This window comes from Bufo gargarizans, chromosome 1 (assembly GCF_014858855.1).
Source record: "Bufo gargarizans isolate SCDJY-AF-19 chromosome 1, ASM1485885v1, whole genome shotgun sequence".
Lineage (NCBI taxonomy): Eukaryota > Metazoa > Chordata > Amphibia > Anura > Bufonidae > Bufo > Bufo gargarizans.
The window spans coordinates 562,952,210-562,978,400 of NC_058080.1; the positions used below are offsets into that span (position 1 = coordinate 562,952,210).

The 26,191-nt window shown below is 42.4% G+C and overlaps 1 protein-coding gene across 1 annotated transcript in view; it reads left to right on the forward strand.

The window, feature by feature from the left end:
- Positions 1 to 26,191, forward strand: part of LOC122928753 (transmembrane protein 132D-like) — a gene marked incomplete at its 5' end in the record, with an annotated part of 1,334,109 nt that overhangs the window by 337,678 nt on the left and 970,240 nt on the right. Inside the window, one exon of the mRNA XM_044281938.1 lies at positions 8,681 to 8,824. Within this exon, the coding sequence (XP_044137873.1) occupies positions 8,681 to 8,824 (144 nt within the window). The remainder of the gene's footprint in view (positions 1 to 8,680; positions 8,825 to 26,191) is intronic.

Below are 26,191 nucleotides of genomic sequence, written 5' to 3' on the forward strand. Positions count from 1 at the left end.
GCATGCAATTGGCATGCTGACTGTAGGAATGTCTACCAGAGCTGTTGCCTATGCAATAGCGCCATAAGCTGTCTCCAAAGGCGTTTCAGAGAACTTGGCAGTACATTCAACCGGCCTCACAACCGCAGACCACGCGTAACCACACCAGCCCAGGACCTCCACATCCAGCATGCTTGCCTCCATGATCATCTGAGACCAGCAACCCAGGCAGCTGCAGCAACAGTTTGCATAACGAAAGAATTTCTGCACAAACTGTCAGAACCCATCTCAGTGAAGCTCATTTGCATTCTCGTTGTCCTCATCAGGGTCTGGACCCGACTGCAGTTCGTCATCGTAACCGACTTGAGTGGACAAATGCTCACATTCTATGGCATCTGGCACGTTGGAGAAGCGTTCTGTTCACGGATGAATCCCAGTTTTCACTATTTAGGGCAGATGGCAGACAGTGTCTGTGGAGTCGTGTGGGTGAGCGGTTTGCTGATGTCAACGTTGTGGATCGAGTGGCCCATGGTGGCGGTGGGGTTATGGTATGGGCAGGCGTATGTTATGGACAACGAACACAGGTGCATTTTATTGATAGCATTTTGAATGCACAAAGATACCGTGACGAGATCCTGAGGCCCATTGTTGTGCCATTCATCCACGACTATACTGTCCTCATACACATTAGCACAGTGTGTAATCTGACATGTAGCTAAACCTTCTGTCCTCTGAGAGAAAAGAGACCGTTCCGCTTTAAGGTTCTCTTTATTGCTCGTACTCTGACAGGAAAGGTGAAACTACAGAATAAAACAGTAGTATTTTAGAACATAAATATCCATGGTACATGGCATAAGACAGAATAATCTGCTATACATTCAGTATATGAGATAATACAATGATAGTGAGCTATCAGATATAATAAATTGCATTAAATGACACATAGATAGTGCTCTTACTGACTATGCTCAAACACAGGCTGAATAAGAGATGATGTGGCAGGAAACCAGTGAGAGTGTATGGCTCCTGAGTCATAAGATGGGGGCTGCTTGCTGTACCAGAATAAGACTAGCAAAAACCAGGAACTACCCTCAATGCTCTGGGACTCCCATAATGCATAGAGAAAAACAGTCTGGATGAAATACCTAAACTCATCAATAGATGGTGCTGTTACAACACAATGTAACGTAAATGAATTACTGGATCTGCATCTGGGGACAGAACAACGACCATCACCTCATGTTGCAGCATGATAGTGCACAGCCCCATATTGCAAGTATCTGTACACAATTCCTGGAAGCTGAAAACATCCCAGTTCTTGCATGGCCAGCATACACACCATACATGTCTCCCATTAAGCATGCTCTTGATTGGTGTATATCACAGCGTGTTATAGTTTCTGTTAATATTCTTTAACTTCGCACAGCTACTGAAGAGGAATGGACCAACATTCCACAGGCCACAATCAACAACCTGATCAACTCTATGCGATGGAGATGTGTTGCACTGCGTGAGGCAAATGGTGGCCACACCAGATACTGACTGGTTTTCTGAAACCCCCCCATTAAGGCAAAACTGTGCACATTTCAGAGTGGACTTTTATTGTGGGAAGTCTAAGGCACACCTGTTCAATAGTCGTGCTGTCTAATTATCACCTTGATATGCCACACCTGTGAGGTGGGATGGATTATCTCGGCAAAGGAGAAGTGCTCACTAACAGAGTTAGACAGATTTGTGAACAATATTTGAGATTAATGGGTTTTTTGTGTATGTAGAAAATGTTTCAAATCTTTGAGTTCAGCTCATGAAAAATGGGAGCAAAACCAAAAGTGTCGCGTTTATATTTTTGTTCAGTGTATAGTCTAAAACCCCAAAATCAAAACCAAATAAAACACCAATATTATCAAAGACACCCTATTTTATATCCCTGAAATCAACCCTTGTCTTGTCTCTAAACTAACATAATAAAAAATAATCCAAGCACATCCAAAATATAATAATTAGGCTGGCCAAGAAAGGTGCTGCTGCTCATGATGCAATAATCTACACCTTCCTCTGCATTTGTGAAGACCCTAAGAGCCTGAAATGACCCCTATGTGAGTGGCATAGTTCTTGGGCCAGTAGAGTCTAGTAGATGGCCTAATCAAATGCCACACATTTGATATAGGTGCTAAAGATGTAATTCTGCCCCTGAAGAGATCTTAGTAAAATCTCCCAATTGTTTTGCTTTTCTCTCATTTGAATGTGTCCTAGTAAACACTTACAACACATATGCATAACATCAAAGTAGGCTATACCTGTAGTTTCAGTAGACTTCTAACATTTTCATTTTGACATGTCAGAAGTTTTATTCAATAGGTGGTCACTCTAAATTAAAGAGGCAGATGTGCTCACCGTTAAAAAAAGTAGCCAAACTTCTGTACCTGATAAAAGTCAGGTCAAGTCAATCATGCCTGAATGCAGATCAATGCTCGAGTGTGTGTTTCTGCCTTTTTGTAGAGATCTTAACAGCCGGACCCCTGCAGATCAAAAACTTCTGACATGCCATTATGACATGTTGAAAGTTTTCTGAAACTGCAGGTAAAATTTAGATTCTTATGGGAGCACTTCAAATAATTACTTCTCCTTACTATAAATGTTTTCACACAGCATGTAGAATGTACTTTCTCTTCTAACCAAAAAAGCAACATAATCTTCTAGTGCCATACTGCTAGCGCCAGTCCGAGACTAAAAGGCAACCAAAGTTCACATTCAGAATTTTCCACTACAACACCTTTTGACCTATAGCGCTTTGAGGATTTTACAGGAAGTTCAAGTTCCACAAACCTCAAAGAGTGAAAAAACATTAATTCTGAAGTAATGGTTAATATCGTTCTACTGGCAATGACATCTTGACAACAGACAGGTGCAATGTAACATTGTAAAGTGCTATGCCTACCATAGAAGTGTTAGCACTTGTATAAGATAAAGCCTATTCGCCACTATTTCCATCTTCCCGTATGATATAAGCACTCAACCTTCAGTATGTGAGTTCAGAACATTAGAAATTTGAGCCTAATAAATGGTATCCACAGGATATAGCATACATCTGATCGGTGGGGTTGCCTGTAGCATGCAGTCCTGTGCAATGCAATCTCCTTCCCTCCTCTAGAGTTGCTAATGGAACCTTGTAACATTCAGCTATTGCATCCATCTTGCATCCATCTTGCATCCCCAGTAGACTCCTGTCTACAATCTATTCCATGCTGGCCATGCTTGGTGGCACGTGGAAGCCAGGGGTGCAAAGATGGTGCATTACAACCACAAAAATCGCTATAGGCTACCGACAGAATTAACAGCCAGATTATTTTATTTCTGTGTCAGGGGTGCAAAGATGGTGCATTGCACCCACAAAATATCACTATAGGTCACCTACAGAATTAACAGCCAGATTAATTATTATATTTCTGTGTCAAGGATGCAAAGTTGGTGTATTGCACCCACAAAGAAAACATGATAGGTCACCCGCTAAATAAATTAGATTCCTAGCACTCTCCCTCGCCTCAGCTGCCTGCTTCCTGTCCTGCACTACTCAGAGCTGATGGGCGGTGCAACACGTGATCCAGCTTTTATAGAGGCTGGGTCACATGATGCATCGGCCAATCACAGCCATGCCATTACTAGGCATGGCTGTGATGGCTTCTATGTGCCCACAGCTTAAAAGCTTGTTGATTGGCTGCCCTACAGCCTTTCAAAAGCTTTATTAAGTGCCCGAACACGAACCCAAACTTTTGCAGCAAAGTTCAGGTTCACGTCCAAGTACCCGAGCTCGCAAAGTTTGGTACGGACCCAAACTTTGCAGTTCAGGTTCACTCAACACTACCTATAATATACAGTCGTGGCCAAAAGTTTTGAGAATGACACAAATATTTGTTTTCACAAAGTTTGCTGCTAAACTGCTTTTAGATCTTTGTTTCAGTTGTTTCTGTGATGTAGTGAAATATAATTACACGCACTTCATACGTTTCAAAGGCTTTTATCGACAATTACATGACATTTATGCAAAGAGTCAGTATTTGCAGTGTTGGCCCTTCTTTTTCAGGACCTCTGCAATTCGACTGGGCATGCTCTCAATCAACTTCTGGGCCAATTCCTGACTGATAGCAACCCATTCTTTCATAATCACTTCTTGGAGTTTGTCAGAATTAGTGGGTTTTTGTTTGTCCACCCGCCTCTTGAGGATTGACCACAAGTTCTCAATGGGATTAAGATCTGGGGAGTTTCCAGGCCATGGACCCAAAATGTCAATGTTTTGGTCCCCGAGCCACTTAGTTATCACTTTTGCCGTATGGCACGTGCTCCATCGTGCTAGAAAATGCATTATTCTTCACCAAACTGTTGTTGGATTGTTGGAAGAAGTTGCTGTTGGAGGGTGTTTTGGTACCATTCTTTATTCATGGCTGTGTTTTTGGGCAAAATTGTCAGTGGGCCCACTCCCTTGGATGAGAAGCAACTCTACACATGAATAGTCTTAGGATGTTTTACTGTTGGCATGACACAGGACTGATGGTAGCGCTCACCTTTTCTTCTCCGGACAAGCCTTTTTCCTGATGCCCCAAACAATCGGAAAGAGGCTTCATCGGAGAATATGACTTTACCCCAGTCCTCGGCAGTCCATTCACAATATTTTCTGCAGACGATGAATCGATCCCTGATGTTTTTTTTTGGAGAGAAGTGGCTTCTTTGCTGCCCTTCTTGACACCAGGCCATCTTCCAAAAGTCTTCGCCTCACTGTGCGTGCAGATGCACTCACACCTGCCTGCTGCCATTCCTGAGCAAGCTCTGCACTGGTGGCACTCCAATCCCGCAGCTGAATCCTCTTTAGGAGACTATCCTGGCGCTTGCTGGACTTTCTTGGACGCCCTGAAGCCTTCTTAACAAGAATTGAACCTCTTTCCTTGACGTTCTTGATGATCCTATAAATTGTTGATTGAGGTGCAATCTTAGTAGCCACAATATCCTTGCCTGTGAAGCCATTTTTATGCAACGCAATGATGGCTGCACGCGTTTCTTTGCAGGTCACCATGGTTAACAATGGAAGAACAATAATTTCAAGCATTACCCTCCTTTTAACAGGTCAAGTCTGCCATTTTAACCCAATCAGCCTGACATAATGATCTCCAGCCTTTTGTTTGTCAACATTCTCACCTGAGTTAGCAAGACGATTAGGGTCCTTTCACACGTCCGTTGTTTCTTTCCTGATCTGTTCCGTTTTTTGCGGAACAGATCTGGACCAGATCTGGACCCTTTCATTTTCAATGGGTCCTGAAAAAAATCGGACAGCACAATGTCTGATTTTTTTTTTTCAGGACCCATTGAAAATGAATGGGTCCAGATCTGGTCCAGATCTGTTCAGCAAAAAACGGAACAGATCAGGAAAGAAACAACGGACGTGTGAATGGACCCTTACTGAAATGATCTCAGCAAGTCCTTTAATGACAACAATGAAATGCAGTGGAAAGGTTTTTTGGGGATTAAGTTAATTTTCATGGCATAGAAGGACTATGCAATTCATCTGATCACTCTTCATAACATTCTGGAGTATATGCAAATTGCTATTATAAAAACTTAAGCAGCAACTTTTCCAATTTCCAATATTTATGTAATTCTCAAAACTTTTGGCCACGACTGTATATTTTGGGTCCAGTTTGTGATAATAGTACAGCTGATCCGTCCCAATTGTATATGACCATCACATACAGCAGCATATTGAGGTGGCAGATAGGGGCCATATAAAGAGGTGCTGCATGACCTACTTTAATTGTTAAAGTAAATTACTAAGCTTTTTTTATTTATTTGTTATAAGGTAAATATATAGATCTACAAAAACACAATAAGTGCCCATTATTCCATAAAATAGAGGTGGGACGAAACCATTTTTTTTCGAATCCGAAAAGGTTCTCGAATCTATAGAATCTTTTGAATCTCGAATCCTACGAATCCTGTACATAAGAATTGTGTTACCAGTGTAAGAAACAAATTGATCCAAACACTTATGGGGGGGGGGAATCTGTGGATGACACTGTTATGGGGGGTATATGTGGATGACACTGTTATGGGGGGATCTGTGGATGGCACTGTTATGGGGGGATCTGTGGATGACACTGTTATGGGGGGATCTGTGGATGACACTGTTATGGGAGGATCTGTGGATGACACTGTTATGGGGGATCTGTGGATGGCACAGTTATGGGGGGGATCTGTGGATGACACTGTTATGGGAGGATATGTGGATGACACTGTTATGCGGGATCTGTGGATGGCACTGTTATGGGGGGATCAGTGGATGGCACTGTTATGAGGGATCAGTGGATGGCACTGTTATGGGGGATCTGTGGGTGGCACTGTTATGGGGGATCTGTGGATGGCAATGTTATGGGGGATCTCTGGATGGCACTGTGATGGGGGGATATGTGAATGACATATATATAGCATCTTATGCTATGTGCCATCCACAGATCCCCCCCATAACAGTGTCCCTGCAGTGTGAATGACCCCCAATACAGGCGCTGGGGACTGGCATCTGGATTAGGAATGACAGCGGGAACCGGTACAGTCCCTGTGATCAAATGCACTGGCCCCGCTCACTGTAGTATAATCTTGTGATCTAACCTGCATTGTTAAGATATAATAACTCATCTGTATTACTTACATTACAACATTAAGTTCCGTAGCAGGGAGGGGTGGGCAGCGCGTCACTCACTACGTCCTCCCGGCATGCCTCCTCTCTGCTACAGAACTTAATGTTGTAATGTAAGTAATACAGATGGATTATTACATCTTAACAATGCAGGTTAGATCATAAGATGATACTACAGTGAGCGGGGCCAGTGCATTAGAATACAGGGACTGCACCGGTCCCCCGTTGTCATGGATTCGTCGTATTCGAATTTAGTAAATGAGGTCGGGATTCGAGTCCACAAATCCCTGAAATCCAACAAGATTCGTGGATTCGACGGATTTGTCGTCCGACCTCTACTGTAAAATAAAGCTATATTCGCACAAAGCCCACAGCTGTAGCATCAGATGCCATGATCAGTGATGAACACAGCTTCTGAGAGGTTCAATAACAGGGGGCGATTGCCGTTCTTAGTCATCACTCCCTCTACATACGAAGGAATGCATTTCGTGACAAAGTAATTTGTCAGAAATCAAATTTATTTCCGAAATTCGGCGAAGCAGCCAAATCAAATTTTTCATAACTTTGCTCATCAATAGTCATTAGTACTAAAATATTCCTGCGTGTGGTATTGTTCCCTTCAGGCAGTGGGGCCTAGATGAATTTACTGCTTCTGAATCGTGTTTGAAACTTACAAGCCAAAAGTAGAGGACAGAGCATGAATGAAAACGATAGCAGTCCGAAGTTGATGCAAAGTTCAGTCGGTTTATTATAAGGGTACCTTCACACTAGCGTTAAAGTTTTCCAGTATTGAGTTCTGTCATAGGGGCTTAATACCGGGGGGGAAAAAAACGCTTCAATTTTGTCCTAATGCATTCTGAATGGAAAGCAATCCATTCAATATGCATCAGGAAGAATGTCTTCCATTCCGTCCCTTTTACGGAATGCTGGAACACTTGCTGGAATGCTGGATCCGGCATTCATTACCATTGAAATGTATCAAAGGGGTATTCCCATCACAATGATCCCTGTTAAATCTGTTAATTATTTGACCGTGATTATTTTTGTAAATACATCTTTATTACCCAATTCCCACCCTTTTTGAGAAAATAAGTCCCCTCTTACCTGATTGTTGCCTCCCCTGGTTACGGCCACCGCTTGCCTGTCGAATCCCGTGGTCGCGCTTGTGCAAAAGACTGAAGATTTTCTCCCAGCCAGGCCGCGCAATGTCCTGAACGTGCATGCCACCGCGCATGCGCCATGATGACTTCTTCCTGGCTAGTACAGTACAGAGCCGCGAACGCGCACGCCAGCTCTGTACTATACAGGCCAGGAATAAGTCACCATGGCGCATGTGGGTTGAAGACAGCGCGCAGCCTGGCTGAAAGGAGACGTCAATCAAGCTGACTGAGCCCGCCCAGCCAAATCCAGGAAGTGAACGTCACACTCGCCGCAGGTAAGTATGAAAACTGTTGATGGGAATACCCCTTTAATGCCGTATCCGGTACCAAGTGTTCAGGAAATTGCTGCATTGACTAATCCGGTGATCCGGTTTAAAAATTTGAAAAATAAATACCGGATCCGTTTTTCCAGATGACACCGGAGAGACGTATATGGTATTTCCATGCATTTGTCAGACGGATCTGGAAACAAATGATCTGTTTGCACACGGATTTCCAGAACAGAACTGGCCTCCGAAATCCAACGTTAGTGTGAAGGTAGCCTTAGGAGAACAGTGAAAAAGGGATGCACATAATTAGATAATATGCGTGTAGACTGAGAACAGAATTTTAAACGTCGAACAATTTTTTTTTTCTAAATGCATGTCATAATGAAAACTTATAGGACATCATGAAATGCTAAACGAACGAATGCAATTAATAATGCCATAGTTTTGTTACTTGCCTGTAAAGGTTTGACAACCCTAATTGAAGCACAGTATTTTTCTTTGACCATTTGACACACTTTATAATCTGCCTCTTTTTTTGGTCACGTCTTTTTGTCAGGATGCTCTTGAAATATACGTGTATTTCTGTATTACAGGGCAAAAGTCACAGAAGGAGTTAATTTATTCGGCATGAGGGGCAGTTCACATTTATGGGATGTGAAAGAAAACATGGATTTTCCAGGCAAATTATCACCTGTTATCATTGACTGTCAGAGGAAATATTCCATTGCTGAAACCAGGTAAAATATTTCTAAAATATCAATGTTGCTGAGAAACATTTCATTTTACTGACTAATTTTTCAAATAATGTAAAGCAAAGGAAACAGTTTACAATTTCTGAAAATATCTACTCATGAAAAGTAGCGGCATCACCTTAGCAATCTTTATCACCTTTTTCATTTTGCAATCTGCTTGAAAAAACCTGCTGCTAGGAGACATACAGACGTGGACAAAATTGTTGGTACCCTTTGGTCAATGAAAGAAAAAGTCACAATGGTCACAGAAATAACTTTAATCTGACAAAAGTAATAATAAATTAAAATTCTATAAATGTTAACCAATGAAAGTCAGACATTGTTTTTCAACCATGCTTCAACAGAATTATGTAAAAAAATAAACTCATGAAACAGGCATGGACAAAAATGATGGTACCCCTAGAAAACACAGAACATAATGTGACCAAAGGGACATGTTAATTCAAGGTGTGTCCACTAATTAGCATCACAGGTGTCTACAACCTTGTAATCAGCCATTGGGCCTATATATATGGCTCCAGGTAATCACTGTGTTGTTTGGTGATATGGTGTGTACCACACTCGACATGGACCAGAGGAAGCAAAGGAAAGAGCTGTCTCAAGAGATCAGAAAGAAAATTATAGACAAGCATGTTAAAGGTAAAGGCTATAAGACCATCTCCAAGCAACTAGATGTTCCTGTGAGTACAGTTGCACATATTATTCATAAGTTTAAGATCCATGGGACTGTAGCCAACCTCCCTGGACGTGGCCGCAGGAGGAAAATTGATGACAAATCTAAGAGACGGATAATCCGAATGGTAACAAAAGAGCCTAGAAAGACTTCTAAAGAGATTCAAGGTGAACTTCATGCTCAAGGAACATCAGTGTCAGATCGCACCATCCGTCGTTGTTTGAGCCAAAGTGGACTACATGGGAGACGACCAAGGAGGACACCATTGTTGAAAACGAATCATAAAAAAGCAAGACTGGAATATGCCAAACTACATGTTGACAAGCCACAAAGCTTCTGGGAGAATGTCCTGTGGACAGATGAGACAAAAATCGAAGTTTTTGCCAAGGCACATCAGCTGTATGTTCACAGACGAAAAAATGAAGCATATCAAGAAAAGAACACTGTCCCTACTGTGAAACATGGAGGAGGCTCTGTTATGTTCTGGGGCTGCTTTGCTGCGTCTGGCACAGGGTGTCTTGAATCTGTGCAGGGTACAATGAAATCTCAAGACTATCAAGGAATTCTAGAGAGAAATGTACTAGCCAGTGTCAGAAAGCTTGGTCTCAGTCGCAGGTCATGGGTCTTGCAACAGGACAATGACCCAAAACACACCGCTAAAAACACCCAAGAATGGCTAAGAGGAAAAAATTGGACTATTCTAAAGTGGCCTTCTATGAGCCCTGACCTCAATCCTATTGAGCATCTTTGGAAGGAGCTGAAACATGCAGTCTGGAAAAGGCACCCTTCAAACCGGACACAACTGGAGCAGTTTGCTCATGAGGAGTGGGCCAAAATACCTGCTGAGAGGTGCAGATGTCTCATTGACAGTTACAGGAAGCGTTTGATTGCAGTGATTGCCTCAAAAGGTTGCGCAACAAAATATTAAGTTAGGGGTACCATCATTTTTGTCCATGCCTGTTTCATGAGTTTATTTTTTTACATAATTCTGTTGAAGCATGGTTGAAAAACAATGTCTGACTTTCATTGGTTAACATTTATAGAATTTTAATTTATTATTACTTTTGTCAGATTAAAGTTATTTCTGTGACCATTGTGACTTTTTCTTTCATTGACCAAAGGGTACCAACAATTTTGTCCACGTCTGTATATGAACGTTTTCATGTTACTTTTATGAGTAATGTCCATTAAACTGACTTTAAGATTGTATTCCTGAATCTATTTCTCACTTCGGAATACAGTATAATAAAAGGTTTTTCAGGCAAATAATACTAATGGTCCATTCCCAGGACAGGCAGCCTTTTCGTAGGCCAGTGTCATCGCTCTCATCAGTCGCATAGCCTGGGCGCAATTCAGTCCCATTAAAGTAAATGGGGCAGAATTGCAATACCAAGCACATCCATTATCCTGTGTACAGCGCTGTGCTTGGTAATCTGCAAGGATGCTGCAGCTCTCACCGGAGCACTGCGGCGTACTTAAACAGCAGATCAGCTGAGATCCTGGGTATCGGTGGTGCTTGAGGATCGGTCATGTCTTGGAAACATTTTAAGTCAATTTAATCCTTATCCATGGGAAAGTGTCTGATCAGTGAGGGTCCAACTGCTGCTCCATTCAAATGGGGGAACATTAGGGATTCCGGGAGTGTCGATTACCCACCAAACAGACACTTCTCCCCTATCAAAAGAGCTAATTTCTTAGTCATATGAATATGAGGTAGGTGATGAATGAGCATGATGATTTGTAAGATTGCTACAGTCAGGGCTTCAGATGAAATGAGGCACCAGAATCAATAAACAGCTTTAGACGTCTTGCACACAAACGTTGTGCATCTGTTCCATGCATTGGGGACCGCAATTTACATCTGTGCAACTTGAATGGGTCTGTGATCCATCCGCACTGCAAAAAAATAGAACAAGCTCAATTTTTTGGCTGTGCGGAGGCACGGACAGAAACACTGATCCGTGCTTCCGTTCCGCATCTCTGTGATTGATGAACCATTAAAGTGAATGTGTCCACATCCATGATGCGGAGTGCACACGGGCCGGTGCTCTTGTATTGCGGACCCACCGTATGCGGGACACAATACGGCCACAGGCCTAATAGTAATGAAAATCCAAAGTCAATGGGGGGGGGGGGGCAGAGCTGAAGCAACAGGATAAGACTGATACATGACAGGGCAGGCAGGGATCTAAAGGCAGAAGAACTAAAGGAAGTCCAAAGTCCATTCAAAAAGTGCATAAGAGGTCACATTGTTGTACCCTTAACAGAGTCCATACAATGTGTTAAAGTGCTTGAACTTTGCAGAACCTTGGAACTTTAGTGCAAAAAATATAGTGCAAAAAAATCACACTAGAAATCCCAAAGAGCTCAGGTGCACGTTTGAGTCCTTTCTTTGGGTGCAGGCTTGTAACGTTGCAAAATCGGAACATACAGTATAGTGAAAAAAGTAATTTATAATCCACATAAGGTAGTAGGTATTTTTCAAAATGGGTAGCTGTTTGATATCCTCATCGCTGTCACTGCTAGCTCTGGTGCTCTCTGCAGAACTTAGAACTGCATGATTACTTTCCTCTGGAGGATCCTCTGTAAGCCTTGGCCTTTTCCTGGTAGGTGACAGATTCTCCAGACAGCAAGAAAGGATAGACCCTTGGTCTTTCATATTTTTTGGTGGTTCCAGAGTGCATGGAGCAGTATCAGTGGACACCTCCTTATCCTCGCACAACTTAGGACAGTGCTCCTGTTTGGTGGGCTCAGGCTGTATAACAGCAGTAGTAGTAGGCCCTGAGATTTCTGTAGTAGCAGTGATAATGGCCACAGACTGGCTGGTTTCTAGTCCTGCTACTCCAGTAGTCAGGGGCAACTGTGGTAAAATTCGCCTGGCAAATGCTGTTGTTGCAGCGGTTGGAAATCCGTAGTCGCAATGACAATGGCAACAGGGCAGTTCTTCTCTGACCCCATTACGTCAGTAGTTAGAGGCATGATGCTTATGGCTGCAGCTGCTGATTGTGCTGGTGGATTGCTGCAGTCCCAGTGAGTGTTATCCTCCTTGTCAGACATGGCTTTTGATACCCTGTACCAGACTAGAGGGGTCAGCGTAAGCTAAAATGCAATTTAAGTACATGTTACTTTGGGCAACGGCAGCAGAATTGCTGCTTGACTCCTTTAAGTGTTGTTGCAACTGTTGAATTTTGGTGAGTATGATGCTCTGGCAGGCAGATAATGGCCACAAACAGTCTTTAGCAAGGTTATTTTGCCCAGCAGTACTCACTCAGACCTCTGGACATTGCTTCTTAGGATCCAGGAAGAAGGAACTGTATTTTCCCTTTTCCAAGATGGCCACCACTTCATTTCCTGTAGGGGTGCAGTCGATTTCTTTGTCCTTCTGGGAACTTGTACTGAGCAATTTAGCTCCTTCTGCTGCAAGAATGGTTCCTCTGTGGAGGCAGGCTGTGTGGTTCCCTCCCCTCTGCTGTGTAGATGTCTTCCTTTCAATACACAATGCCCAGATCCAAGATGGCCGATTAACCCCTGTTTTGCCACCGTGCTGCAATTATTATTATTTTTTTGTAAATTCTTTATTTAAAGAGATTTTTCAATAGAGAAAAAAGCAGTAACAAGACAAGTACAATCAAGTAATTGATAGTAAGGCACACAGTTTGCCCGTAGAAACTCAAATGGACAATCCCCATTCAAGTGAGAATGTTTATGCTTCAAATAGTTATTACAGATAAAGAGAAAACAGACATGTGTATAGAAACATATTACTGTATCCGGTTTATATAAGGTTTTAGGTTAGTTGAAGCAGGTTTACTGAGGCTATTGTAGTAGAGGTAAACTGCAGGCCTTAATCCCTATAAGTCAGCTGTACTCTTGAACAACAAGAAGGTAACTAACATAAAACAGATGGGTGGGTCCGAACCTGAGCCTTGTAGCATGGAGTAAAAAATATACTGTAGATCATCTAGCGAGTGTCATAGGCGAGCAACCTAATGTGTGTTAAGGTAAAATTTGTTGGGATATGCTTGTCTTGTATATGGGCACTAAACATAAAATGATTGGAAGGAGCCAAGGTGTTCCACTGTATATTGATCTGTGAAGATCGTAGATCTGGTAAGTGCAGAAGTGAAGGTAAGATGGCCAAACTCCGTGGAGGTATTTCAAGAGCCTAAGGGCCAGATTTATCATTAGCTCAGGTCAGAATAATGGAGTGAAAAAGTCCCCAAAAAAGTCCCAAACGCTAAAACTGCACACAAATTTAAGACTTTTTTTCTGCTCTGCACTATGCTCGCCAGTTTTCTGAAAGTGGTCGTGCTTTCTTATGTAAATGAACCTCTAGACAGATTTACTATTGGGACTATTTAAAAAGTCACAATTTCACTCCAGTGAGGACCATGCTTATCTTATGAGACTTTTTAATAGAACATGCAACTTTTTCATAAAAACTTGCAACTTTTTCATAAAAACTTGCAACTTTCGTAAAGATGTGCGACTTTCGTAAAGATGTGCGACTTTTGTAAAGCTGCTAACTGACTGATAAACTGCTACTGTCAAACCACATTTATTACAGTCTTAAAGAGCAAATCATAAATCTGACTAGTCTAAAACTGACTTTAGCCATATGTTAAAGTGGAGTGAGCTGTCAGAGTCATGATAAAGCTGGCCCTAAGTCTCTACATAAGATCTATAGAAATCTAACCATGGTTGCCAAACTTTTAGAAAGGTATTTCTTTTGCCCTTTTCCCAACCCACCATTTCTTCCATAAGGCAAATTTGATGCATCTTATCCAACCATTCTTTAATGGTTGGTGGTTCTGAGCTTTTCCATTTGGTGGGAATAACATATTTAGCTGCAGAGATCATATGCGTGACCAGATTGTTAGTGGATGGTCTGAAATCGCTCTGTGGTAGCCATAATAAAATAAGAGCCGGGGTTAGTGAGATAAGAGAACTGCAGACTTTATTAATTATATGCTCTACTTCTATCCAGAAGTCTGAAATATTCCTGCAGGACCACCAGATGTGAGAGATGGAGCCACGCTCTTCTTGACATCTCCAACACTTATCCGAAGGGGATAGGTGTGCTCTGTGTAAGAAGTCTGGTGTTTTATACCATCTTGATAGTATTTTGAAAGAGTTTTCCTGAATGCGTATACACCTCGAGAAGCCATGTGAATGCTTTAGTATTACTTTAACCTCTTCATCTGTCAAAGAAGTTTGCAATTCTCTTTCCCACGCTCTTAAGTAAGTGGGTCTCCCACATGAGGAGTCTAACATCAGTTGAGAATATAATCTTGAGAGGGTTTTAGGGGGGGAATTTGGCAATAGAGTGTAGTTTTCAAGCCAAGTGGGATCATTATGGGGCTTTGCACATAATTTCTTGTATTTTTTGCAACATAGTTCGAGATCCATCTCTACTAGCATGGACCTTAGATGTATAGGTATGTGGGTTTGGGCCAGCTTTAGAAATTCAGAGACATCCGTGGCTCTAGCCAGGTCCGAAATCTTAAGTTCTGTTAGATAAAGCCATGATCTGTAGAAGTCACCACTACCTTTGTTGAGGTAGTATGGGATGACATATAGTGAGGTTATGGGAGATAATTTGTTAGCGGATATTGACAGGGCCTCGGTTCTTCCACAATATTGAAACATGCAACGTGTTAGGGCACTGAGGGGAAATTTTTTCTTTTTGGTGGGTGTATGAACCCAGAGATGGTGGGCAACATTGTCATCTAATAGGGCTTTTTCCAGGTCAACGTGTAGGGCCTTGTTGTGGGATCTGGCTAAATCAATCCACCTCTCCAACTGTATAGCGTGAAGGTAGGTTTTTAAATCGGGAAGGGATAATCCCCCTTTACTAATTTTCCTAATAAGCAGGGGGTAAACGTGTTTTTTTGTTGGACCAAAGAAAGTTACTGAATAAAATGCGGAAGTCTGATAAAGATTTGTTTGACGGTGGAATGGGTAGGCACCTTAGAGTATATAAAATCTGTGGTAAGACATAGGTGGACAGCTATTGTTTAATTGAAGCTAGGAAGGACTTAATTTTACTAAACAGAGGGGCGTAATTAAGTCTGAACAAATGTAAGGGGTTTGCTGGGATCATGGTTCCAGGGATATAAGCTCTCCTCTAATAAACACCTTATGGGCTTCCCATATCATGGCCTTCTCCATAAGGGGTGTTGTTTAATTCAAAGAAAGCTTTAAGTTTCTTCTCCAGCCTACTGCTATCCTTTTCATTTTCCAGAAGGGTTTCATTGAGTCTCCATGACCAAGCTTTAGGGGGGAGACCTTTCAGCTGAATCACCAAAGAGACAGGGGCATGGTCAGAGATTGTGATCTGTCCCATAGTAGAGGATTTTAGTCTCTCCAATATATGATTGGAAATGAATAGGTAGTCTAAACGCTGATAGGATCTATGGACAGCTGAGAAAAATGTATAGTCCCTGTCTCCCGGGTGAGCCAGCCTCCAGGCGTCCGTTATTTGATGGGCAGACAGTGCTTTGCGTAGTTTACGAAGTTGTACAGCGGAATATTTGGGGACGCTGGAGGTGGAGTCCATGGGGTGGTCTAACACCAAGTTCAAATCCCCTCCTAGTATCAACATTCCCTCTCTGAAATCCTGTAGAGATCTTAACATCTTAATTAGCCAAGGTATTTGCTTGGAGTTGGGGGCATATACATTAACAAAGGTAAATTTGTTACCAAAAAGTGTACCCTTTAGGAACAAGTACCTGCTCTCAGGATCTATGAATTGTGCCTGGGTTTGAAAAGGAACATTGGCACTTATTCCAATAGAGACTACCCTGGAGGCCGAGGAATGTGTGCTGTGATACCATTTTGTATATTGTTTAGAGAAAAGAGCAGGGATATGATTGTGTCTAAAGTGCGTCTCTTGTAGGAACAGCAGGTCTGCCCTCTCCCTCCTAAGCATTTGGAAGACCTGACTTCTCTTTTGAGGAACGTTAAGCCCATTCACGTTTAGTGAGGTTACCTTTAGAGGATCCATAAGGTATAGGTGGTTGCATAGAAGTATAGGAAGCTACATCCCAGTAAGGCAAATGTTTCCGGACACAAGACCCATCTTGAGGAACTATATACAGGGTAAATAAGTACAAAAATGAGCATATTATTACTCAGTTGATTAGTAAAATATAGTAGGGACCTCCTGTAAGGGAGGGTATACAGAAAAAGAGAAAGGAAGGGGGGAAATGTGGAAGCAGAAGGGGTAGTTTAGAATGTATAATGAAGGAAAGATAGAAATAAGAGTGAGAGTGAGTGTGGAGAAACTGTTAGATACACAAGGCCTGTGTGAGTTCCACAGCACTAAGACAATCCAGGAGGAGGAGGGGGGGACCAAACAACATGCACTTGTATTTCAAAAGTTGCTCCCCCCCTCCTCCCAGCATCAAACTCTGGGTTCCCACAGAAAAGACAACTGAGTCGTCCATTTACTCTCGTGGGCGACCCAGCAAGTACAATGTAATGGGGAGAAAAACACAAAGAAACAGCTAGTAAAGTTAGAGAGGCCTAGCACATAATAGCTTATCCAGTCCTCTAACCGGTGGAAGGAATAAGAGTTCTCTACATCCTACCATTACCTCTTTGCACAGAACAAAGCAGACCCTGAGATTAATGCACTTACAGGAATATAAAAGATCTATCTCCACTTTGTTCTGAACTATAAGGCAGCATGGGAAGTAACAAAGTACTACCCTTGCCTGAACTAAATAATGTAGCACAATTTAGTTAGAAGGCGTAGAAGGGTTAAAGAGGCAATGGCAGTGGTGAGGTCTACCAACAATAACAGACTATGGCAGCAACATACATGACATACATAATGGATTATAATGGATTATAATGGGAGCCAGAACTGGCACCGTGTTACCAGCATTATGCCCCATAGAAAGAGCAGGGAAACAGATTAAGATAATATTCTGTCTTCAAGTATCCTTGAGCTCTGCTTGGCGCTTCTTTGCTTGAGGGGACTTGAACTTCTTGACATCCCGCCAGTCTTCAATTGCAGGCAGAGATGGCATCTTCAGATCACCGGACAATGGTAACCATGAGGGAATATCCAAAGGTTCTATTTGTAGGGCGTCCCACATTTTGGTGAGGTCGTCTGGATGACGGATAATAACTTGTTTTCCGTTTATAGTGGCGCATAGGCCAAATGGAAAAAGCCAGTGCAGGGGTGTCTTCTCTCCCTGAGGAGATCTGTCAGTGGTTTGAATAGCCTCCGCTTAGCTAGGGTGCTTGCTGCTAGGTCTTGGATAAGCTGGATTTTACAACCTTCAAGCAGTATATCACCTTTGTTCCTGGCGGCAGTTAAGATGGCGACCGTGTCCACAAAGCTAAGTAAGCCACATATAATATCACGCAGTGGGGCGTCTGGTGGCGGTTTGGGCCTAAGGGCCCTGTGGGTTCTTTCTATGACTACTGTCTCTGCCCTTTCTTGGCCAAGTAGGGAAGAGCAGATTTGACTGACCATAGCGAGGATGTCATCTTTCTGAACGCTTTCTGGGACGCCTCTAATGCGAACATTCTTTCTCCAGCTTCTGTTCTCCTGGTCTTCCAGGTGCAGGAAAGCTGTGTTCATCTGTTCACGGACCTCCTCAACATTACATTGTAGCGATTGGCTGTGTTTAGTTAGAGCAACATGCAAATCTTCTAAGGCTGCTACTCTGTGCCCCGTCTGTTTATAGCTGAAAGTTCTTTCAGGACAGGTTCAAAAGCGAGGGCCAAGGATTCCTTGAGGAAGGCTCTAGTGATGGGTATTGAGCCTTGTTCGCTGTGTGTCTCAGACATAGCATATGAACCCTCATCATCGGAGTCTTCTGTGTAGTTCAAAGCGGCGTCAGCTTCCTGCCCCATCTTAGATCTGGCAGCCGGCGAGGACAGCTTCTTTTTCAAGTACTTATCCAGGTCGGATTGTCCTCTAGCGTGTCTAGGAGTCATCTGGGTCTCCTTGGACTTATCTTTAGTGAGTTTCCCCATAGTAAAGCAAGGTGGGAACCCATAAAATTGCTGTATTCAAGTGCTGCTGTGAGGAGCTCTTGAGTCAAGTGGCCATTTCCTGACGCGGCTAGCTCCGCGCCCCCCGTGGCTAGCTCCGCAATTGATGTAGATTCACAGTCTCCAGCAGTAAGTAAATGCAATAAAGTCTCTTGAAGGGGGTTTTACAGATAGAGGGGGTTTCCAAGCGCAAGAGTAGATCATGTTTGTTCTATAGGCTTTGAGGTACAAGGACACACACGTAAATCCTGTTTGGGGATGCCAAATGCGACAACAGCGGTCTGCAAGGGGTCCCTTTTAAGATAAGTGTTTCTTGACACCAGTTGCAATAAAGCAACAATGAGACGGAGTCCCTTTAACCACCTCAGCCCCCCTAACTTAAACACCCTTAATGACCAGACCACTTTTTACAATTCTGCACTACACTACTTTCACCGTTTATTGCTCGGTCATGCAACTTACCACCCAAATGAATTTTCCCTCCTTTTCTTCTCACTAATAGAGCTTTCATTTGGTGGTATTTCATTGCTGCTGACATTTTTACTTTTTTTGTTATTAATCGAAATTTACTGAAATTTTTGCAAAAAAATGACATTTTTCACTTACAGTTGTAAAATTTCTAAAAGAAACGACATCTATATATAAATTTTTCTCTAAATTTATTGTTCTACATGTCTTTGATAAAAAAAATGTTTGGGTAAAAAAAATGGTTTGGGTAAAAGTTATAGCGTTTACAAACTATGGTACAAAAATGTGAGTTTTCGACTCTGACTTTCTGAGCACCTGTCATGTTTCCTGAGGTTCTACAATGCCCAGACAGTAGAAAAACCCCACAAATTACCCCATTTCAAAAAGTAGACACCCTAAGGTATTTGCTGATGGGCATAGTGAGTTCATAGAACTTTTTATTTTTTGTCACAAGTTAGCGGAAAATGATGATTTTTTTTTTGCGGATCCGATCCATGGATCCGTGGATCCGTAAAACACATACGGACGTCTGAATGGAGCCTTACAGGGGGGTTATCAATGACAGGGGGGTGATCAGGGAGTCTATATGGGGTGATCAGGGGTTAATAAGTGACAGGGGGGTGTAGTTTAGTGTGGTGATTGGTGCTACTTATTACTGAGCTGCCTGTGTCCTCTGGTGGTCGACCCAAGCAAAACGGACCACCAGAGGACCAGGTAGCAGGTATATTAGACACTGTTATCAAAACGGCGTCTAATATACCTGTTAGGGGTTAAAAAATTCGGATCTACAGCCTGCCAGTGAACGATCGCCGCTGGCAGGCTGTAGATCCACTCTTCCGATCCTGTGAATGCGCGTGCCTGTGTGCACGCGTTCACAGGAAGTATCACGTCTCGAGATGACTCATAGATGCGTGACTCTGCCTGAGACAGCCACCTCCGGACCGCGATCCTGCGTTAGGCGGTCAGGATGCGGTTAAGAAATGGTGTTGGTACCTAGGTGTAGGAATGGCCGAGTGATTTAGGGTGGCCTATAATGTAACATGGTAACATAGTATATAGGGCCGAAAAAAGACATTCATCCAGTTCGGCCTATTATCCCTGCAAGTAGATCCAGAGGAAGGCAAAAAAAGAAACCTGTGAGGTAGAAGCCAATTTTCCAAAATTCCTTCCCGACTCCAATCAGGCAATCAGAATAACTTCCTGGATCAAAGACCTATTCCTAGTAGCTATAGCCTATAATATTATTACACTCCAGAAATACATCTAGCACCCTCTTGAACTATTTTAGTGAACTCACCATCACCACCTCCTCAGGTAGAAGAAATTCCACGGCACCTCCAAAGTGTAAAATAAATTCAGACTTTATTCACAGACACCTCCTAGAGCAGAGAGTTATATAGTCTCACTGCTCTTACCGTAAAGAATCCTCTCCTATGTTTGTGTACAACCTTCTTTCCTCCAGACGCAGAGGTTGTTCCCTTGTCACATTCACAGTCCTGGGGATAAATAGATGATGAGAGAGATCTCTGTACTGACCCCCCATATATTTATACATAGTAATTAGATCTTGTGTATGTACTGATCCCAGGGGACAGAGGGGTAAAAATTAGAATTTAATAACGATAATTTCTAAAATAGGTGGTCACTAGAGGGTGAGCCTCTATAACAAACAACGTGAAAGACAGCCCTAAAGGCGTAGACTGTACATATATACACAGTGTGGCAGAGATGGTATAAAGAAAACAGGAACGTTCTCACCCAATTGTAGACCAGGGGTTCTCTCAGAGATGGTTGACGATGGAGACGGACCTGTAGTACTTGGTAGCCACACTGGAAGGAGATAGGTATGTGTGCCCTTTTCACGTAGGTGGGTGACAGGGTAATTAACCCTAGACAGCCCTAAGAGAAGGGGCAGGGGCTAGTACGCCCTACCTATCTACACGAGAAACTTGCCCCGCAAGGAGCGTCCCGTCCGGATACCTGACCCTGTGGGGGCAGAATCCCTAATAAACCCTAAAAAAGTTGCTCCCTACGTGTCATGTTTCAATTCGTGAAAGAAAATCATCAGGGGAGATAAATGGTGGTCACAGGACTATGGATGGGGCCTGTGCGACCAAAAAAAGGGAAGATGGTAAATGAAGGAATTATGTGGGTCAAATGTCAAAAATTCTATACTACTGTGTGTGTAGCCAATCAGGCTGGATCACACAGGACATGACCACATCAGCAATTTCTATAAAAAAAAAATATATAGGTGCACCAGTGGGTGCCATCTATAGTGGACACAAAAGAAGAGCCTCAGGATAGTCAATCCAAGGAGGGGGCTGTCAGCAGAGTGTACTCACCACACTGTGTCTTTTAAATGTACTCCAGAAGGCGCCGATTTGCCCTGTAGCTTCCCACTTCCGGACACGTGACTCTAGTGACAGGAAGTCACATGTCCGGTGGAACGTAGGGAAGTGAGCGTGCGTTCCAGCCGGGCGCGGCCCGTGGTGCGCGGCGCCAGAGGATGACACCGCACAGCAAGTGACCGGGATCACATGACCAGGGGCTGGTCACAGGGCGCGCCGGGCCTGGAAAGCAACGCCCACCGCCCAGGTGCCGAGGTGGGAGCGAGAGTATAAACAGGGGGCGGATTTGTGTACCAGGCAATAAGTGAACACACAGTGGATGCAATTCACTTAATTGCCGGGGGGACCCATGGTTAGAGGGATCCATAGTAACAATTAAATATATAAAAATAAACCAAACTATTAGAGGCAGGTTCACATAAACACCGGCCGTAGGAGGGGTATAACCGGCTCTGTGGGGATAAAGAGAAGTACAGAAAGGAAAAGAAAAAGTAAACAGATTTAGATGAAACAGCTAAAATTGAGCTGCTCGTTTAGGCCCAGGGGGGTCATTGTTTTCAAATAATAAATCCAGTGCAATTCTCGCTGCAGTATGGCGCGGTCCCAGTCTCCTCCACGTTTTGGGGGTAGGATACGATCTATACCCATCACAGATATATGGGCTTTCCCGTTGTGCTGACTGTGAGCATGATTGGCGACAGGGGTATCTTTGGCTTTGGCTATGTCGCTGAGATGTTCACCGATACGTCTGCGGAGCTCGCGGATGGTTTTTCCTACATATCCTCTGCCACATTCACATGACAAGAGGTAAATAACACCGCGAGTCCTGCAGTTGATGAAGTGGTGTATGCGATATTCCCTACCTGTAACCGCACTACTAACATTTTTACCAGATTTTAAATAGGGACAGGCGATACATCCGCTACATCTATAGCATCCCTTGACGTCGGATTTGAGCCATGTTGAGCCTGACACAATGGGTGGGGGTGTGAACTCACTAGACACCAATGTGTCACGGAGGCTGCGTCCTCGACGGTACGTGACATGTGGGTAGTCCCCCACCACCTCTCTCAATTATTTCAGGGTACTGTAAGTCCATCCATTCCAGTTATTACTTTAGTTGCCCTCCTCTGTACCTTCTACAGCACTGCTATGTTTAGCTTGTTAACAGGAGCCCAGAACTGTACACAGTACTCCACAGTACTCCATGTGTGGTCTGACTAGTGATTTGTAAAGTGGTAGGACTACGTTCTCATCACTGGCATCTATACTCCTTTTGATGCAACCCATTATCTTATTGGCCTTGGCGGCAGCTGCCTGACGCCGTTTTTTACAACTTAGTTTGCTGTTTACTACACTTCTTAGGCCCTTTTCCATGTCAGTGCTACCCAGTGTTTTGCCATGTAGTATGTACGGGTGACTTGCATTATTCCTTCCCATATGCATAACCTTACATTTGTCAGTGTTAAACCTCATCTGCCACTTATCTGCCCAATCCTCCAATCTATCCAGATCCATCTGTAGCAGTTTTCTGTCCTCTTCCGTGTCAATTATTTTACACAGTTTATCTGTGAAGGTTCTCATTTATCCAGGTAATGGTATATATCTGTAAAGAATGAATCAAGGCAACTGGACGTACTGTAGATTTCTTGAAAACGTTTCACTCGTTCTTGAGAAAGCTCGTTGGAAGGACGAGTGAAACGTTTTCAAGAAATCTACAGTACATCCAGTTGCCTTGATTTATTCTTTACAGATTTACACAGTTTAGTGTCTTCTGCAAAAATTCATATTTGACTGTGCAAGCCTTCTACAAGATCATTAATAAATATATTGAAGAGAATTGGGACCAATACTAACCCCTAAGGTACTCCACTAGTGACAGTGACCTAATCTTAGTGTGTACCGTTATTAACCACCCTCTGTTTTCACTGAGCCAGTTACTTACCCACATACAGACATTTTCTCCCAGTCCAAGCATTCTCATTTTATATACTAACCTTTTTTGAGGTACAGTGTCAAATACTTTGGAGAAGTCCAGATATACAACATCCATTGATTCGCCGCTGTCAAGTCTAGAACTTACCTCCTCATAGAAACTGATTAAATTAGTTTGACATGACCGATCCTGATATCAGCCATGCTGATATGGCGTTATTTGCTTATTTTCCTTGAGGTACTCCAAGATAGCATCTCTTAGAAAACCTTCAAACAGTTTACCCACGACAGATGTTAAGCTTACCGGCCTATAGTTTCCAGCCTCTGTTTTTGGACCCTTTTTTAATATTGGCACTACATTTGCTATGCGCCAATCCCGGGGAACACTCCCTGTCAGTATAGAGTCCTTAAATATCAGACATAAGGGTCTGGCTATGACATACTTAATTCTCTTAGGATGCAGGGTGTATGCTATCTAGTCCTGGCGATTTGTCTTTTTTAATCTTTTTAAGATGACACTGTACTTCTTCCTGGGTCAGACAGGACACTTTTAATAGGGAATTAACTTTTACATTCTGCATTTCATCTGACAGTTTATTTTCTTTAGTGAATACAGTGGAGAAAAAAATATTTAATAGCTTTGCTTTCTCCTCATCGCTCTCTGCAACTTTCCCCTCATTTCTCTGTAGATGGCCGACACCTTCAGATTTATACTTTTTACTATTAATGTAATTGAAAAATATTTTAGGGTTAGTTTTGCTCTCTTTGGCAATTAATCTCTCGGTCTCTAGTTTGGCTGCTTTTATTTGTTTTTTACATATTCTATTTTTTTCCTTATAGTTTTTCAGTGCTTCCTTGCTACCCCCCTGTTTTAGTGATTTTAAATGCTTTCTTTTTGTCATTTATTGCTTTCTTTACAGATCTATTTGTTTACATTGTTTTTTATTGTTCCTTAATCTTTTATTCCCATAAGGCATGTAGCTCTCACAATTATATTTTAGGATGCTTTTAAAAATATCCTATTTTGTGGCTGTATTTTTAATTTTGAGGACTTTGTCTTAGTTAGTTAGGCCTATGGCCTCTCTAAGTAGGCTACATTTAGCTTTTTTGAAGTTTGTTATTTCTGTTCCTCCCTGAAGAAACACTCTTTTGAATGATAATTGGAAGTTTATTACTTTATGGTCACTATTTTCCAGGTGTCCCCAACCAGCACATCTGTTGTTCTGTTAGGTCTATTGGTTAATACTAAGTCCACTTTGGCCGTCCCTCTAGTCGGGTCCTGAACCAGTTGGGAAACGTAATTGTCTTTGGTTATTGCCAAGAACCTGTTTCCTTTATGAGATATACAAGTTTCATTTTCCCAGTCTATATCTGGGTAGCTGAAGTCCCCCATAGAAACCACCTCATTATGATTTGCCACCTCGTCTATCTCGTTTAGTAGAAGATTTTCTGTGGACTCTGGTATATAAGGTGGTTTATAATAATCTCCTATTAGTAATTTATTATTGTTTTTGCCTCCACAATAACTCCACGTGTTCATGTCCCTTATTTATATCTTCTCGGACTGTGGGAATATCCCTGAATGTTTTGTACATGTGTCACGGTGCTCCTACCTGGATATGCTGAAACCCCAGGCCTTGGCTCTGAAGCAGACCATGTGATGAAGTTCAATGGCAGCTTTACTTTGTATAAACATTTCTCCAAATTGTTTTCAGACTTTATCTTGTTTCCAGTAGGCTTTAGCATTAACTCTGGCAGGCAAACAATCTCAACTCTGCTACATCGGTTTCTCTTTGGCTTGTACTAACAGACTTAAATGGAATATCTGCTTCTGCAGGATGCTGCAACTTCTCTCTGTAGTCTGACTCTGGATTATGCCAGGGAATAGGTTAGAATACTGGCAACTCCAACATGGAGTCTCAACCAGAACACACCAGAACTCCCTATCTCCTTCTAGTGGCAAACAGGTTTGGCCAACTTCTGACCAAGAAAGGAGGGGAGAATGGAATGGTGAGTTCCATTCTCTCTAAGTGTAGCTCTGCCATAGTTGCTGCCATCTGCTGGTGAACCAGGCACATTACATGAACAATTACATAACATTATTATAAATGCACAGTGTCTAGGGACATGGAAATAAATGCATATAGTAATAAGTACAGATCATAGAGGTGGAATCAGCATCTTTCAGATATTTATGGTATACCCTGTGCATAAATGTCTCTCTGTGTCCCTTCCCTTCGCAAGCATAGGGGCACAGGGGACTGTTCAGGAGTGCATCATTGTGCGCCTGTCATTGTCCTGGACAACAGACTGGTGGTAATTTGGGGGGCCTAAATCCTGCTAACAGGTTATTTTTAAAAGTAAAAATAATAAATGAAAACCTTCTTGTGGGACAAAGTCAATAAAGTCAGAAAATCATAATTAAAAATACATTAGAAATGTTATATTGAGCAAATATGATCAGACATAAAAATATATATATATATATATATATATATATATATATATATATATGGTATAGCCCTAATGAAAGCAACCTTTATAATACAGATAACTTATTTTTACCATGTGTGGAGCAATGTAAAAAAAAAAAGTGAAAAGAATGCTCTGTCCAGAAAAGTGTTCTCTGGGAATTAATAAAATGGAAAATCTTAAAAAGAGCTGACACATCCTCCTCTCTGCTCTACTTGTCAGGGATTATTATCCTGAATACAGATGATAAGATCTTCAGCTGAATCTCTGTAGAAATGGAGTTCATGAGGAGACCTGAAGTACAGAAGATGGACAGGACAGACTGTGGTAATGGAGAGTACATACAAGCGCTGCTCATTAGCCATATCCCACCTTCCACTCTGTACTTCATGTCTCCTCATGAACTCCATTACTACAGAGATTCTGCTGAGGATCTTAGTG